The sequence below is a fragment of the Octopus bimaculoides genome, chromosome 4 (genome assembly GCF_001194135.2).
Source record: "Octopus bimaculoides isolate UCB-OBI-ISO-001 chromosome 4, ASM119413v2, whole genome shotgun sequence".
Lineage (NCBI taxonomy): Eukaryota > Metazoa > Mollusca > Cephalopoda > Octopoda > Octopodidae > Octopus > Octopus bimaculoides.
In genome coordinates, this window is record NC_068984.1 from 84,158,797 (window position 1) to 84,174,736 (window position 15,940).

General features: G+C 32.5%; 1 protein-coding gene across 1 annotated transcript in view; it reads left to right on the forward strand.

The window, feature by feature from the left end:
* Positions 1–9,282, forward strand: part of LOC106870732 (tax1-binding protein 3 homolog) — a 26,172-nt gene extending 16,890 nt beyond the window's left edge. The window contains exons 3-4 of the mRNA XM_014916906.2: positions 2,049–2,126; positions 3,379–9,282. Of these exons, the coding sequence (XP_014772392.1) occupies positions 2,049–2,126; positions 3,379–3,579 (279 nt within the window). The 3' untranslated portion in view covers positions 3,580–9,282. The remainder of the gene's footprint in view (positions 1–2,048; positions 2,127–3,378) is intronic.
* Positions 9,283–15,940: the final 6,658 nt, after the last annotated feature.

A 15,940-nucleotide genomic window follows, 5' to 3' on the forward strand; every position in this document is an offset into this window, starting at 1 on the left:
GGTATATATATACAATTTCATTAAAAGGTATCCATTTTCCTTAAAGTTACAAGGGAAAAAATCGGATGTTGTGAATTTTTCAAAGTCCTCTCCCCATTCCTTCGGAAAAGATTTTTATCTACAAATTTCATTATAATCCCAATGTATGCCATTTGAAAGGTATTTATATAAAATTTCATTAAAAAAAAGAACCATTTTCCTTAAAGTTATGAGGGAAAAACTCGGATCTTGTGAATTTTCCGAAATCCTCCCCCTTCCTGTTGCTTTCCACGCATTTTTGTTTTCATATTCACTTTCTACACCATTTTTTACACCTGTTGCACTCTTTTTTTTTTTTAATTTCATTTCTAGGTAATAATGTCAACATTAACCATAGATTTTACTCTTTCCTACATACATCTGCCAAATCTTTTCATAGATATTTTTTTATCAGATAGCATTGTAAAGTTGACAGACCTGACTCAACTTATTCCTCTGTAATCACTGTTGACTCTTTCTATATTCATTTCAGTATGACACTTGATGCAATTTATGTAGTATGTTCCTCTCCTATGAAGAAGAATATTATATTAACAGTTCTGTATTCTTTCCAATCTCAGCTGCTATTTTCTCTCTAGCTTTCCCCTTCAGCACTAATTACATAATCTAAATAATAGAAACTCTTTCAGCAAGCCTGCTGAGCAGTCCATGTCTTCCAGTTCTCATCTGTTCATTACTTTATGCATCTAATTCATCTGAAGCTTGGTTTCCCTGCCAGTCTACCAGAGATTCCTTTATATCTGTTGCTTCTAATCATGTCTATTGTTCATAATTTGATTTCTGGCCTGAGCAATGTTAATTGTCTCTTTGAACAAGATGCTTCATTTCACCTTACTCCATGGTACTCAGTTGAAAAGAATATCAGGCGAGTGCTGGTGTAGCCCTCCTTGATGTTCTCCTTGGACAAGGGTTTGGAGAGCCAAGAGGGTATCTATTTTCTCTTGTGATTACATCGACATCTAAAACAGTTAGCAAAAATATGGTGAATCACAGCTATGGGGTTTTTTTTGGGGTTTTTTTTTTGTAATGAAAACACAATACTGAGTATTTGTGTAATTTTTTTCTAAATATCAAGTCAGACAACTTTTGCAGTTCCTGCTACTAACTTATTCTTTAGTCTTGTTTATGTTCACTTTCTGTTTTTTTACTACCATGCTTTGAACTTCTGCAGATCTTTAATTTATTTGATTGTTTTTATTACTCATCTCCAGATGAGCCTTGATCTAGCAGACCTATGACTAAAGCCGTTCCAACTGTGACCACCTTGTTTTTTCAGACAGTCTATTCTGAACTATGCCATGCAATATGTTTCTCCATTTTTTTCAAGATGGTTGTAATTTGAAGGGCTTTTGGCTGCTATTTCCAGCTAGTCAAGCACTCATGTAGAACAGTCATTGGCAAACTGTGGCCCACAAGACTTATTGAATGGCATGGCCAATGAAAAATAACCTTCAGTTGTTTTAGTAGTGCAGCCCACCTGATAATGAGCCATGTCTGGCGTGGCCCACTTCTTGAAAAAGTTTGCCCATGACTGATGAAGAAACGTTTTTGACTTATTTTACATATTATTAGAGTAGGTATTGAATGTGTTCCCTTGAGTTCATTGTTGCCATTGTGAAATGATAGTGTTCTCATTACTCAGTGTGGTTGAGATATTAGTTGTTGGAATAATATTGGAGGGTCACACATATGTAAAATAATTGAAAAACTATGATTAGCCGAAATTATCCATGTAATTAATTCACAAAAATTCTTTGCCTCTTTTTCAGATTTCAGATATCCTTAGATGTTTTTGTAATGATAATCTGATTTTTTTTAATTGCAATTTGAACAAATGCTCTTTTTTTTTTTCATGCAGCAGAATTTGAACTAAAAATCTTTCAGTTATTGTTCTTTATTGTAAATTAACTGATTTCTGTTGCTTTTTTCCTTAATTTTTTGTTCCTTTAAATTTTCACTATTGTGTGTGCATGAGAGTAAACGTATATAGGATTCTGTTATGATTTCAGGGTATATATGTGACGTATATTCATGAAAATGGTCCTGCTGCACGAACTGGGCTTCAGGTTCATGACAAAATACTTCAGGTGAGTGAATTTAGTTTATTACTTAAATTAATTTTCTTTAAACTGTAGAAAATATCATTGAAAATATACTAGGCTACTGTTCAGGACAAACCTTGCTTCAGTCATTGCACAGTGGTCTTAATGTACAGTGGTTATAGAATACTAATGTTTCAGTTATCAGGAGATATTCAAATACCTGTTCTTTTCCTTTATCTATGACTGAATCTTGTAAATGGGACAGAATGAGACATTAGGGCAGAATTCCACATTTTTTTATCAATTGTGTACATTTATTTACTGATTCATTCACAGCTACTTATTAAGTGAAAGTTGTGTTTCGTTGATGAAGTCAGAATAAGAGTGAAACATTTTCAGAATTATCTCTCTCTCTCTCTCTCTCTCTCTCTCTCTTGCTAAAAAAAAAAATTGAAAATAATGTTAGTAATTGACTTGTATTGTTTTTCCTTCACCACATATTTATATTTCTTGTTTAACTTTTAAAATTTACAATGATTTAACCTTTTAGCATTCAGTTTACTCTGTCAAATGTAATGCTTATTTATTCATATTATTTTGAATTAATCATGCATTATCTTGTAACTTTGAGATTTTGATGATGTTATTCTTTATTTTTAGAAAGGCATTGTGAGAGGCATGATCTAGCCAGTTTTGACATAAGACATAGAATATTTAGGCCAGATCTGGCTGGTTTGGTTGTGAAAGGGTTAGCTCTTTCTTACCTTTAGGAAGTTCTCAGTAGACAGAACTATTACCACTGATTAAGTTCCTATCTTTGTTGTGGATACCACCATGGCAATTAAAACACAAAACTGAACCACTCCAGCAGAACCCCCCTTTCCTTGTCAGGAAATAGTTCTGCAACCACCTCCAGTGGACTCTACCTAAGCTGAGTTGTTAATAAGATTATAATTTCTCAAAAAGTTATGAACTTCATCTTGAGATATGAAAACCATTAATATCTAGATGTTGAAACCTAGTGGATAAAGTTGTTGCTCACTTTTGTTTAGAGATAAAGTTTTGTAGTTTAAATCCCGTCTGGTACTATGTAAATATCCAGAATATCAATGTGATGACTATTGAAAATCAAAGTGATTGAAATATTATGTGGATGTCAATTACATCTTAAAAGATATATTCATTTGTAAAGTGTGAAAAATAACAATCTTTTTACTGACTGTTGCCATGTGCTTGTGTATGAATAATGAAATGGATTTCCATATATATAAACTTTGTGTCTCTATGCATTTTCTAGGTGAATGGTCATGACATGACTGTAGCTACACACAAAAAGGCTGTAGAATATATCCAACGGAAGCCAGTTCTAAATATGTTAGTTTACCGTAAAGGTGTGCCTCCACTACAGAAATCTCCTAGCCAGCAGCAAACACAGTTCCAGGCATACAACCAACAAGACTATTCACCGCAGGCACAGTACCAACAGCGGCAGTACTAATCATCTCATTGCACATTCTCTGTCTCTCTCACTTCTCTCTTTCTCTCTCTTCAACATACATCACTTTACATCATTATCATTTTCATCTGATTAATTTTTATCAGATGCCAACACCATTTTTTTCTCACAACAAAAATATCTCATATTCTCTTTCCTTTATTTTTTTCTATTTTTTCTTCAACTTATAAACACAAATTGTGAATGAATGTATGTATGTGTTTGTGTGTGTATGTATGTGAACTGGCTCCATTTCTTTGTTGGAATAACTTCAATGCTATGAAGATAGCAGCACTTGTTTCCTTTCTGCTCTGTATGTTAGGCTTTATGCCTCAATAAGAAATCCTATTATTGTTTGTGTCTGTATAGTGTGTGTGTGTATATATATATATATATATATATATATGAATATTTTTACTGTTTAAATCTTTTTGTGTCTCTTTGTTATTTTGCCCTTCTTTCTTAGAAATCTTGGATATATTATCTGAAAATCAGGTGCCATAATCATATTGTATAACTAAATAAAAATGAACTACCTTTGAATTACACTCATATTTTTATCACCATTTTATTGAGTTTGTGAATCTTGAACTGTTTCTAAAAATGGAAATGTATTTAAGTAAATGATCTGCCTTGTGTGTGTGTGTGTTGTGTTCATTTGAAGTTGGGGATTCATTTTGTTGCTATTCAGAGACTCTTCATTTGGTTGTTACTTGAAGGATTGCATGTAGCAAGAATCTATTGAACAGTGGTGGAGAGAATCCTCAGCTTTGCATAAGTAAGTTCTACTATATATATTGAATATACTTTCTCTCATTTGTACATCCTTGTGTGTGTTGCGAGGTCAGGCAGCCAAATTAAGACAGTTTGTGTTTATATTTTGTGTATGTTTATTTGAAAGGATATCATTTAATGTTACAATTGACTGAATACAAATATGGAAAACTGAGCATGCCTTCTAACATCATCCACAGACCTGAATGCCTTTCTAATGGCAGTCTTCAGCTTAGTGACATTGCTGTGAGCTGTTGCATTGGACATGTGCTCAATGATGCTCCACATCCAAAAATCGTAACAATACAGATCTGACAAGCTAGACTCCCTTGGAGACAAATAGTGAAAGCTTCATCTTGAAATAATCCTGCACATGCTCTGATATAGGTCTTATTGCAGACTCTTGGATGAACATAACCTCATTCAGATTAGAATGTCTAATAATCTATATTACTGGAATTCTATCAAGGATGTTTGACTATTTAGTCATGTTGATAAAATTTTCTTCGATAAAATGAGGTGGTATCACTTAGCTTTTGTTTGCAATGGCTTACTCCCAACACCATCACTGAGGTAGGATCTTATTTTGTAAGACAGCAATAACTTCAGAAGGCTGAAAAGCAATAACCCTGCCATTGTGATGATTAATGACTTGTCTAACCATGAATTTGTTTTTGTTGACAAAGATCTTTACTTTCCTTCCCATATGATTCAGATAATTGAAAAGCTTTGGGGCTCTCTCAACCCTAATAGCTTTAGAGCAGGCTGTGAGAATGCATCAACACCATTGAATATTGACTTTATACTTAAGTAGCTTTTAACAGCTTTAACTATTGTCTTCCTGCTCACATTGTGGTCTTTGGCAAGCTGATAGTGATTTTTGTGGTCTTTGGTAATGATAATGATTTTCTGTGATAAATCATTTCAAATCAGCCTGAAAGGTACAGGTACACTTGCAATCACTGTGGGTAAAATGACTAGGGAATATCTGAGCCTTTAGTTTACCCAGAGTACAGTAAACTGTTCCCTTTTTATACTTTGTATTGATAATGATGTCATAAAGGCCTTGCTCAGCATGGCTCATTTCAGCAATAACATTTTGTAGCAGTGATTCCCTAACTTGAGTATAATCTATCACAATGTGTAATTAAAAAAAGGACAAAGTCAATATTTTAGACTTGTTACATATAAAATATTAGCTCTTAATTCATGGTATCATAATATTTTAAAAGTGGGTTCAATTTAGCTGCCTCTGTGTGTGTGTATTTGAATTTCAATCTGCGTTGTGAATAATCTGTGTAATAATAATTGTTGTTTTCAGTTTTACACTTTGATGTTAGAAGCAGATTTATTTCAAACTGCCACCATTTATTATTAATAGCAATACACACACACACACACACACACACACACACACAGTGTATTTATTAGGTGGGTGTCATAGTTTATAACTCATCCACTTTGTGATTTTCTAAATAATTTCTCATATTTTTCATTTTTTTCTCCCATTTCTTTTTAAAAAATTCATGTACAGTGTTTCTGACTGATTCTATTGTTGTTTCCTGTTATAAACAATATGAAATATTTATAGATAAACCTTTTTTGGCATCTGTGGAAATCAATTAAAACAAAGTAAAACATTATCAGCCGACTGTTCTAAGTCAGATTTGAAATCCTGCCGATCCAAATCCTCTATTTTATTTATATTTGTTTTTTAAATTTATTTTTTCATTATTACTATTCCTTTCATTATTATTATTATTATTATTATTATTATTATTATATATTTTTTTGTTTCTGAGCATGAGATAGTTGCCAAGTTATTTAGTCCAGGTCAGACATGATCTAGCTGACTTTTGGATCGAAGGTGTTCTGACCAAGAACCATTTTCCCCAAGGTGCAAAGTATGAAGTCCTATTTCTTTAGAGGATACGGTGTTACTTGAGGGAGATTTAGCTCAAGTCAAACGATCATACAGCAGCTTGCTCATTGGTTCATGGAATGTATTGTGTCTAATGTATGTGTACTTATTAGTGGGTGGGGGAACAAATACAGAAGGCCAACTGTATACAGGGTCTTTGGCTATAAGGTCTGTATTTTTAGTTTTTTTATAATCACACATTGGACTGCATGTACTTGTGGTTGGTCAAGTGACTGTGATAATTTCAGTAATGAAATGGTTTGTTTGCTTGTCTTACTACCTGATCTATTCATACACTGTCATGACAGTGTGCCTTCCTTCGCGTTCTTGTACCAGACAAACCCTGTAACAGAACAGCAGTCAGTTACCAACTGTCTCTAATAGATGTTTGGCTGATCACATAAAAGGGTGTGACATGTACTGACAAAGTATGCACCTTTGTTTTAATTGTAAGCATCGATGGCAGTGCCCTGACATGACCACAATTCACAGGATGGAACCAATAAAAGAGTATGCTGCGCACGCACACACACACACACAAACACACACAAATGAGTTAGAATGCATTCTTGATATAACTTGCTGGACTGTATAATAATTTATTCTTAATGAGGATGTTTGTAGAAGAAAAGAAGAAAAAAAAAATATTATTGATGTTATGAAATATGTGGTGCTAGTATAATTGTTGAATAGTTTGATCCTTCTTATGAATTCTTAATTCAAAGAACTTGGTTTATTTCCAGATCTTATTATCTTAATAATAACTAAAAATGAAAGGAAAATAGAAACCAAAGAAGTGAAGTGCCATCATTATGGATCTCACTGCTATTGATTTGGTTTTACTTTGACATTGATGCCATTTCATTTAGCTTTTGTATGCTTGAGAAATGGATGGACATCACAACATTCAGTTTTCCTGCTCTTATAAATCTAAGGCTTTGTGCTCAATTTAAAAAAAAAAAAAATTTTTTTTATCAATAACTGTAAAAAGCAGTTTTTGAAATGTCAAATTTCTCCTTTTGTAGAAAAGTGTCTGGAAGATTCTATTGATTTAATCTTGTGATTAATTTTTTTTCTTTTCTTTTTTTTTTTTTTGTGAGGAGGAGGGACCAGTATTCCTACTATATCTGCTATGAGAAAAATATATTTTGGGTATTTTTGCTTTTTGGTTTTGATCAACCATTAGTCTTTCCTTACTCAGATGTCTATTCAGAAACGTTTTATGTTTTTTTTTGTTTTTTGTTTGTTTTCTTTTTTTTTTAAATATTTTTCTGGGATAGATTTACTCCATTGATGTCTGTGTCAGATGATTATAAACTGCTGTTAATGTGTAATTGTGGCCAAAATGTGAATATTGTAGTAATTACTGATTACTAATGTAAAGATTATCTTTATTATTATTATTATTATTATTATTATTATTATTATTATTACAATTGTGATGAATGCCAAATTTATGATTTTTCACCCCTGTTTGGAACCATCTCAATTCATGACTTGACTGTTTGAAAATGCATGAGCCTCACAACTTCCTGTGCCCTAAAAATGTCAGGTTTCATGTCTTAATAAGAAGCAGTTATTACTATTTAGTCTCTATTGTAAATATTATCGTGATAACCATGTTAGTAAGAAGTTATCATGTTAGTAAGAAGTACTGTACCATATGATAGTATATGACACTTGTTAGATTCATCAATGTTTATCTGTTCTTAAGATCTGTCATTCATCAATATTTTTTTACTTCGAAGATGATGATGATGATGCAATTGATCTAACTTGAAATATATATTGTCCTCAATGTTGGCTCCTGCCAACTCTGATTAGAAAATGTTGCATGTGTTTAAAACTTGTTATACTATTTTTATGTGAATTTGGGTTCTCTGTTAAACTGCAGGCTTAAGTTGAAGTTTGGATTTTGTGTTGACTCAGAGGCTCAAAATGAAATGTGGATAATTATAGACTATAAAATTATTGGGTTCTGTTAAATCAACTCAAAATGAAATGTTGAGAGAAATATATATATATATACTGTAATGTATTTGATCCCCTGATGAGCCAGAAGCACAGTATGATTTATGAAGACATATATACCACAAAATTTTGGATTTTCTATTGAGCTTGTATCTCAGAAGATGCTAAGAATAAAACAATGATTGGCTCTTGATGGAGCTACCTGCTGAAAATGAGGTTTGGATCAAATGGAAGAAAAATTGATCTGTGAATTTTGACATTTTGTGACTTTGTTGTATTCAGTTAATATTTTATGGTTAGTGTATATTTTTTTTAACCTTTAAATTGTCTGTGGAGATTTCCACCCAATTCTCCTTTCCCCAAAGAAAATAATTATTCATCGATTCGTAAAGAAAGATCTTAATGATTTTTATTTTTCTATATATATTTTTTTAAATGTTTCAAATTAATTTCCAAATTTTACTGAATGTCATTCTAGTAAAGTTGTATTAGGAGCTAATGCTATTAAATTTTCATATTATTTTTGTAGATTTTTCTTGTTTTTATCTCGTTTTATACAGTTTTAGATCTGCAGTGGCTAAGAAAAGACTACCTCTTGCTTCATTCTTTATATTAATGCATACATCTGCAAGTGCTTGTATGATTGTCCTAGGATAAGAAATAAATGCTTCCATAATTAAGAAACTATTCTGTAAGTTTTCTCCCCTTATAAATTTGCTTCATAAACTTCTGTCTGTGACTAAAGAGATTATTCAAATGCACTCATGAATGTAATTAAGGATTCTATCTTCTCCTCCTAGTCACTCAAACTAAGGCCAAAGATTTTTTTTTTGTTAATTTTGCTTTTTTTTTCCCCTCCTACCGCAGCTGTGTTTTTGTATATTGCTCATTGTTGTCTGAATATTTGTTTCTGAGAGTCTAGAGAAATTATAATAATGATAATAACCAGACAAGTTAATGCCTGGGCTGTTTTGTCTTATTGTTTCCATGATTGTGTAATAAAAAAAGTCAATAAAATACATGAAAATTTCATTAACTTATTTTGATTTTAAACATTTATTGCATTTTAATTTTTAAGCGGCATTTTGGATCAAATTACATGACACAAGTTTAATAGAATAAAGCTGTGTGAGCAACATCTGTGATCCAGTATATACATACATGTATATGCATTAGTAGCACAGCAGATAAGAGCATTACCATCATTAGTGTAGAAATATAAGTGCTTCGTTTGAATCTAGTGCTGTGCTATGTACTTAAAATGGTTAATTGGAAAAGGAAGGAGAGATAAAGTTAGAAAAATAGTGAGACAGAAATCGATGGTGTTGGAGATGCATTAGGACCTTTTGTGAAGTAACACAACATGGTGGTTAGGGTGTTGATCACATGGTCATTAGTTCATGGGCTTCATGGATTGGGCAGCATGTTGCATCCTTGAGCAAGATACTTCATATGGCTTCAGTCCACATGAGTATTAATGACATCTGGGGAGTTAGTCCTGTGGTGGACGAGTGTCCCATTCAGTGCAGTTGAGTCTTGTACTCTGTCACTTAAATGCCTTGGAAACCAGAATAAGCTGTGGCCAAATGTGCCTGTAGACTTGATATCATTCAATGTGAGTTATGCCAGTGGAGTACAAACTGCTGGTAAGGCTTCCCTTGCTGGAAAGGTCAAAGGTTAGAGGTTGGCCTAATATGGACCATCTCTAAACAGAAGTAAAAAATGGGTTTGCACAGGGCCAACATCCCTACCTAGGAAAAAGCAAAGTCACAAAAGGTCAACAATTCAAAGAGTCAATAAGACCTCTGGAAAATGTATGATGAAAAGCAGGGATCCAGCGGGAGAGAAGCAGAAAAAACAGACCGAAGTTGAAAACAGTGGAGAAGTCAATGGCTTATGCTCCAAAGGCAGCAAAGGACTTAATTTATAAGTTTATAGACAGCTTATTTCAAACTACATAATTCAATGTCATTCCTTTTTACCTAGTGATAGCAGGATGTTATTTGAAAGAGATTTGACTGCTATTTCTTGCAGACAAAGCAACCACATGAAGGTGACCAGTTATGCATTCAGATGGAGTCAATTGACTACATTATTCTTCTCCAGATTTGTGACCTTAATTGATGATTCCATGGTGCTGGTGCCATGCAAAGCACCTTGTATACCCAGTAAATTTGTTAGTGCTGGGTGGGCTGTCCAGTCATAGAAAACATGTCAAACTAGACATGGGAGCTAAACACAGTCCCTCAGCTTGCTGGATCCTGTTGAACTATCCAATCTATGCTGGTATGGATGATGGATGTTAACTGCTGCTGTTGATGATGATGATGATGATGATGATGAGGAGGAGGATGAAGAAGACAAAGGGAAATATAAAAAAAGAACTCTTCAATAAAAAAAACAAATTATACTAAAATTAGGTTTCAAAGTGTGTTTTGTGAATAGATAGTCTGAGCTGAAATTATAAGCATTTTTCAATCGTAATTGCTAAGAGATTAAGACAGTTGATGTCTTTATATTTTGACCTAGATTCACCTGTGTCAAAAGATCTATAGGAATTCTTATGCCTTAGCAACCACTCACTTAAAGTACTTAGTTCTACCTCTTGTCAAAAAGGCAGCCATGACAAATCTGATATGCTGTCTCTCTCTCCTCTCTCTCTATATGCACTCACACACACACGCACACACATTATTATCATTGACATAGTTGTGTGGTTAAGAAGTTCACTTTGCAACCACATAATTTCAGGTTTAGTCCCACTGTGCAGCACCTTAGGCAAGTGTCTTCTATTATAACCTCAGGCTGATCAATGTTCTGTGAATGAATTTGATTGATGGAGACTGAAGATTTGTTGCATGTAATACAGTGATTCTCAATCATTTTTTACCTGTAGATTCCTTTGATTATTGTTTTACTCTGGTAGACCCCATAGCTTCTTGATGTTTGAAAACTAGTTTTGTAGATATTCCTTTCAAAATTCCTATTTTGTTTTTAACACATTAACTTGTGTAGATTAAACTATTTAACATGTTAGAGAAAGAAACCTAACTGTTTCTTCCACTAAATACATCTAAATAAGAATGTTTTTATGAATCCTTAATATACTACCGTGTGTACCCAATTTACAGTTTTGCTTGCATGGATCCCACAAATCTTATATGAACCCCCAGGGGCCAATGGATCCTGGTTGAGAACCACTGATGTAATATCAATGTATGTTATGTGTTTTGTGCTGGTTTGTTCACATCTCCATAACTTAGTGTTTCAGCAAAAAGAAACAACAGAATAAGTACCAGACCTAAAATGGCGTCAATTTAAATAGCTAAACCCTTCACGGCAGTGCTCCAGCATGGCTGCAGTCCAATGACTGAAACAAGTAATCAAATAAAGAACATTCCATTAAAACAACAACACAGACTGGTCTGTACTGATGAGAAACAGATATTTTCGGTAAGAAAGTATTCGAAACATGTTTACAGATAATTGTATTTTTTTGTGTAATTTTCACTGGTCTTGCCCAATTACGTTTTTGTTACCTCGCTAAATTCCCTTTGTGAATGTTGGTGTGTTTCCATCCTCATAACTTAGTGGTTTGGTAAAAAGAGACCAATACAATAAGTACCAGGCTTACAAAGAATAAGTCTTGGGGTCAATCTGTTTGACTAAAGGTGGTGCTCCAGCATGGCCACAGTCAAATGACTGGAACAAGTAAAAGAGAGAGTGTGTGTGTGTGTGTATTTGTGTTTTGACATTATTTGACAGGTTTTCAGTCATAAAAGTAGTGACATTAACTCTGTGGGAACATGTCTGGCCATTGGGAAATATTACCTTACTTGGAAACAGGTGAGGGTTGGCAAGAGAAAGGGTATTCAGCTGTAGAAATTCTGCCTCAATAAGAACTCCATCCGACCCATGCAGGCTTGGAAAAGTGGATGTTAAAATGATGTGGTGATGATAAATAACTGCCAGATTTGATCTCTTAAACCAATGGAATAAATACAAGAAAGCATTTACTCTGACAATGTTGGCTCAGCCTTCTCCACTCACTGCAGACATGAATATATTTAATATTGTAACAGATCAAAGGTTAAACACAGCCTAGGTATGATAAAGAAAAACAACATTGTGAAGATTTGGTTGGGTTAGCATAATTTATTCAGCGCTTAATAAATCTAGAGTTGTGCATTTTGGTACAAAGGTAGAATACAAAATAGTTTTACAAAAAGCTGGGTTTTGGTTGGAGAAAGGGGTAGAGGTGGGGGGCAAAAAACAGGGCCTAGGTAATTTTAGAATTTCTTATGAAAGATATTCTAACAATCAAGTGACAGGATTACTGTGGACTTAATACAAGTTTTGAAAGCCAACATGTACCTGGTTGTAGCTTTGTTTTTGACTTCTAGATATTATTTTAAAAGGTATTTTTTGCATCAAAGAACTATATGGGCATTAGGGTATTAGTTGATTTGTTAGTAAAAATGTATTGAAAGGAGAAGGGAAGGCGTGCATGTGTGGTGGTAGTTACTCTGCTTCTGGGTTACTGTTTGCTGTCAACTGATGGGGTTTGTGTAAGCAATAAGGTTTGTTAGCTCTATTGTTGAATATATCTGGTCAGAAAAACATATCTACTTGCAACCTCTGTTTGTATTTAGCAATGTTAAAAGATTTAAAATGCTGAAGAAGAGTCAATGATACTATCCTGAAACTATATCTTAGAGTAATTGACAAAGTAACCCAAAGAAAATTGAGAAGGCAATACACCATGAGACACAAGCAAGAAAAAATTATAGCCTCATGTTATTAGCAATTTTTTCATGAATTGGGAAGTAGAAGGGATCAAGATACTTTAATAAATAAATAAATGAAGTTAAATTGCTGTAAATATTCAAATGAAATAAACAAATATTTGCATATTATTTCAAACTGTAGATTACCAATATGGGGATAGAATAGGATATTTTGATTTTTCAAATTTTTTATTCATATGTAAAATATGCCAGTCATATTGTGTTATAAGACAAATTATTCTTTTCTTACTCCAAATTCAATACAAGCCATCTTAGCAGACTGTAGACTGTCCATATCCCATACAGTGTGTAGGTTTCTATTATTAAAGACTCTAAAACCAAAGTAATAAAAACTGAGAGTTGCTTTCAATTTCAATAACACCAATTTCTTTAATGTGAAGGCTAATTCTCTATTTCTTATCAATGTTTTCTGGTAGCAAGAGATATTAGTGAGGGACAGAGTTGGGTCAACAAATGTTAGTAAAATTAGAATAAATCCATTTTCAAAATTTAAAGAAAAAAAGGAAAATCTTCTTTGCAATCATCTGGATGTCTGGGTGACTAGCAGATGTGCTGAAAACAAAAATTAAGGGACCATAGACCACCTATATACAAATAATGTCAAACATTTCAATAGGTGGTTAAAACATAAAAGGTTTATGAAAAATATTTCAATGAAAATAAAGTTTGATAATAAATGGATTTTCTCTAAATAAATAAATAGATAAATAAATAAATAAATAAAATAAAAATAAACATTGAAAAATGTTTTAAGACTTAGCCAAATGAAAGGTGATTCTTGGAGTTTTTGGTGGGAATATATGTATTGGTAAAAAAGAAATTCAAATGTCTTTAACAGTGTGTGTGTATGAGAGAAAGAGTGAGTGAGTGAGAGAGAGAGAGAAAGATGGGGGGGGGTCTCTCATTTTTTATTACTGATATCAATATTTGATTGTTTCTATCCTACAAAGTAGCTAATTGTTTTTTTAACATAAACCAAAATAATTACTTTGGAGAGAAATAAATGTATTTCTAAGAAAAACCCAATATATTACACATATTGACCAAAGATTCCTGAGAACAGGACTAAATTCATATAAAATATTTCATTATTCTAACTATTGTATCAAGTTTATATGAAGAAGTTCAACATATTGTCCACTGGGACAGTACCACAAATAATGTTTATTATCTCTGAAGACTTAGGGCAATTTCTAGCTGGGATTTCTTGCCATTGATATAGTGATTGGAAATCTAGAAGTTGGGTTAAAGTACATGTATATTTTCACACAAGTTTTATATACACTCTTAAGGCACTTGCTTAACTTCAACTTTAGGGGTTTGAAACAGAGAATTAAAAGTTCGAAAGAAATATACTAGTACAAATATTTAAAAAAACAGATTATTTTCCAAGTATTGTGTAGAAGTTCCTAAGTTTAAAAGATATCTTTGAAAGTTATGACAACATTACAAATTTAAATGATCGCTAAACTTCTATTTTTAAAGGAAAAGAAAAAATACATTTGAAAATTTTCAAGTAATGTAAAATGAACCAATACATTAACCAAACAGTTTAGCAAAAGCTTTATGTACTTAAAATATTTAACAGTAATATTAGAATAAAAGAACTACCACAACCAATATCCAAGAATTAACTCAACATCACTGGCTATTCTTAATAAAAGTGAACACGGTCCACTTGTAATAAATGATAAGTGAAGAAAATTCACTTGCAAAAATTAAATAAAAAATATTTTTCAAAGAAAAAAAGCTTGAAATTCTGACATCTGATTAATTTTGATTAAAATTAAACAGAAGTGAATTATTTCAGCAACAAATATTTACACCCATGGAATTTTCTGTTCCCCACAAAAATATAACCAGCTTTGAACAGAATCAAAGTGTTTACTTATAAAACCATGGACAAATTTTTCTTTTAAATTAAAAAAATATAAAAGTCCCAAGTGTTGTTGATATGTTGTAAAGTAATGTTTTAAAAGGGGAAACTGGAAGAAATCTTTTGAATTACCAGACTTAGAAACAGTAATAAAACTATGTAGCCTTACAAATTAATATTGCATAACAATTCTAAGATTATATGGAGGATAAATTGGAATCCTGAAGTCTACCCTAAGAACATTAGCTATATTAGTAAAGTGATATTTTAACTGGAAATTGGCTGGATTACGGATTATATATACATACAGTATCCACTCTAATCATAGACAACTCAGATCTAACTTAACTCAAGTAGTCTGAGTTAAAGAAACTAGTCTAATTCACTTTTTCTATAATAGAGAACAACAGTAAAACTAGTGAAAGATTACACGTTATAATTGCATCGATGAGAAAGCTTTCCTGCAATTATTACTCTTCATTCATCAGTCCATTTCCTATAAAAGAGGAAATTAATATTGGAATGCACTGGATATAGAATTCTTAGTAAAAAATACAATAAAGTTTCTCATTGCTGCACATCAGACTAAAGATGGGAATCAGCTTTATTCTCTGTAATTAGTTATTATGAAGAACAAAATTACCCAACATGATTTTATAATAAATAAAAGCAGTAAAGCAGTTTATTTTCTTCCTGTGTGTAAATTGCTACACATAACAACACTTGGATTAAAATACAAATTTTTCCACCGGAATGATATATTCTGGAATTATAAAACATTTGATGTCTCCAAAGGGACATCAAGAACCAAAGAAAAATATTAAAAAAAAAAAATAAATAAAAAATTTGCGTGATTAGTCCTGAAACTGTTTAAAATTGACTGCACTTCTCTTCAACGTGCATGACCCAAGTTTTACTATTGTATTCACTGCAGATTTGACTAGGATCCATGTAGATGATATACATTCATATATGCATGTGTGTGTTTATATATGTATGTATACATATGTAAAT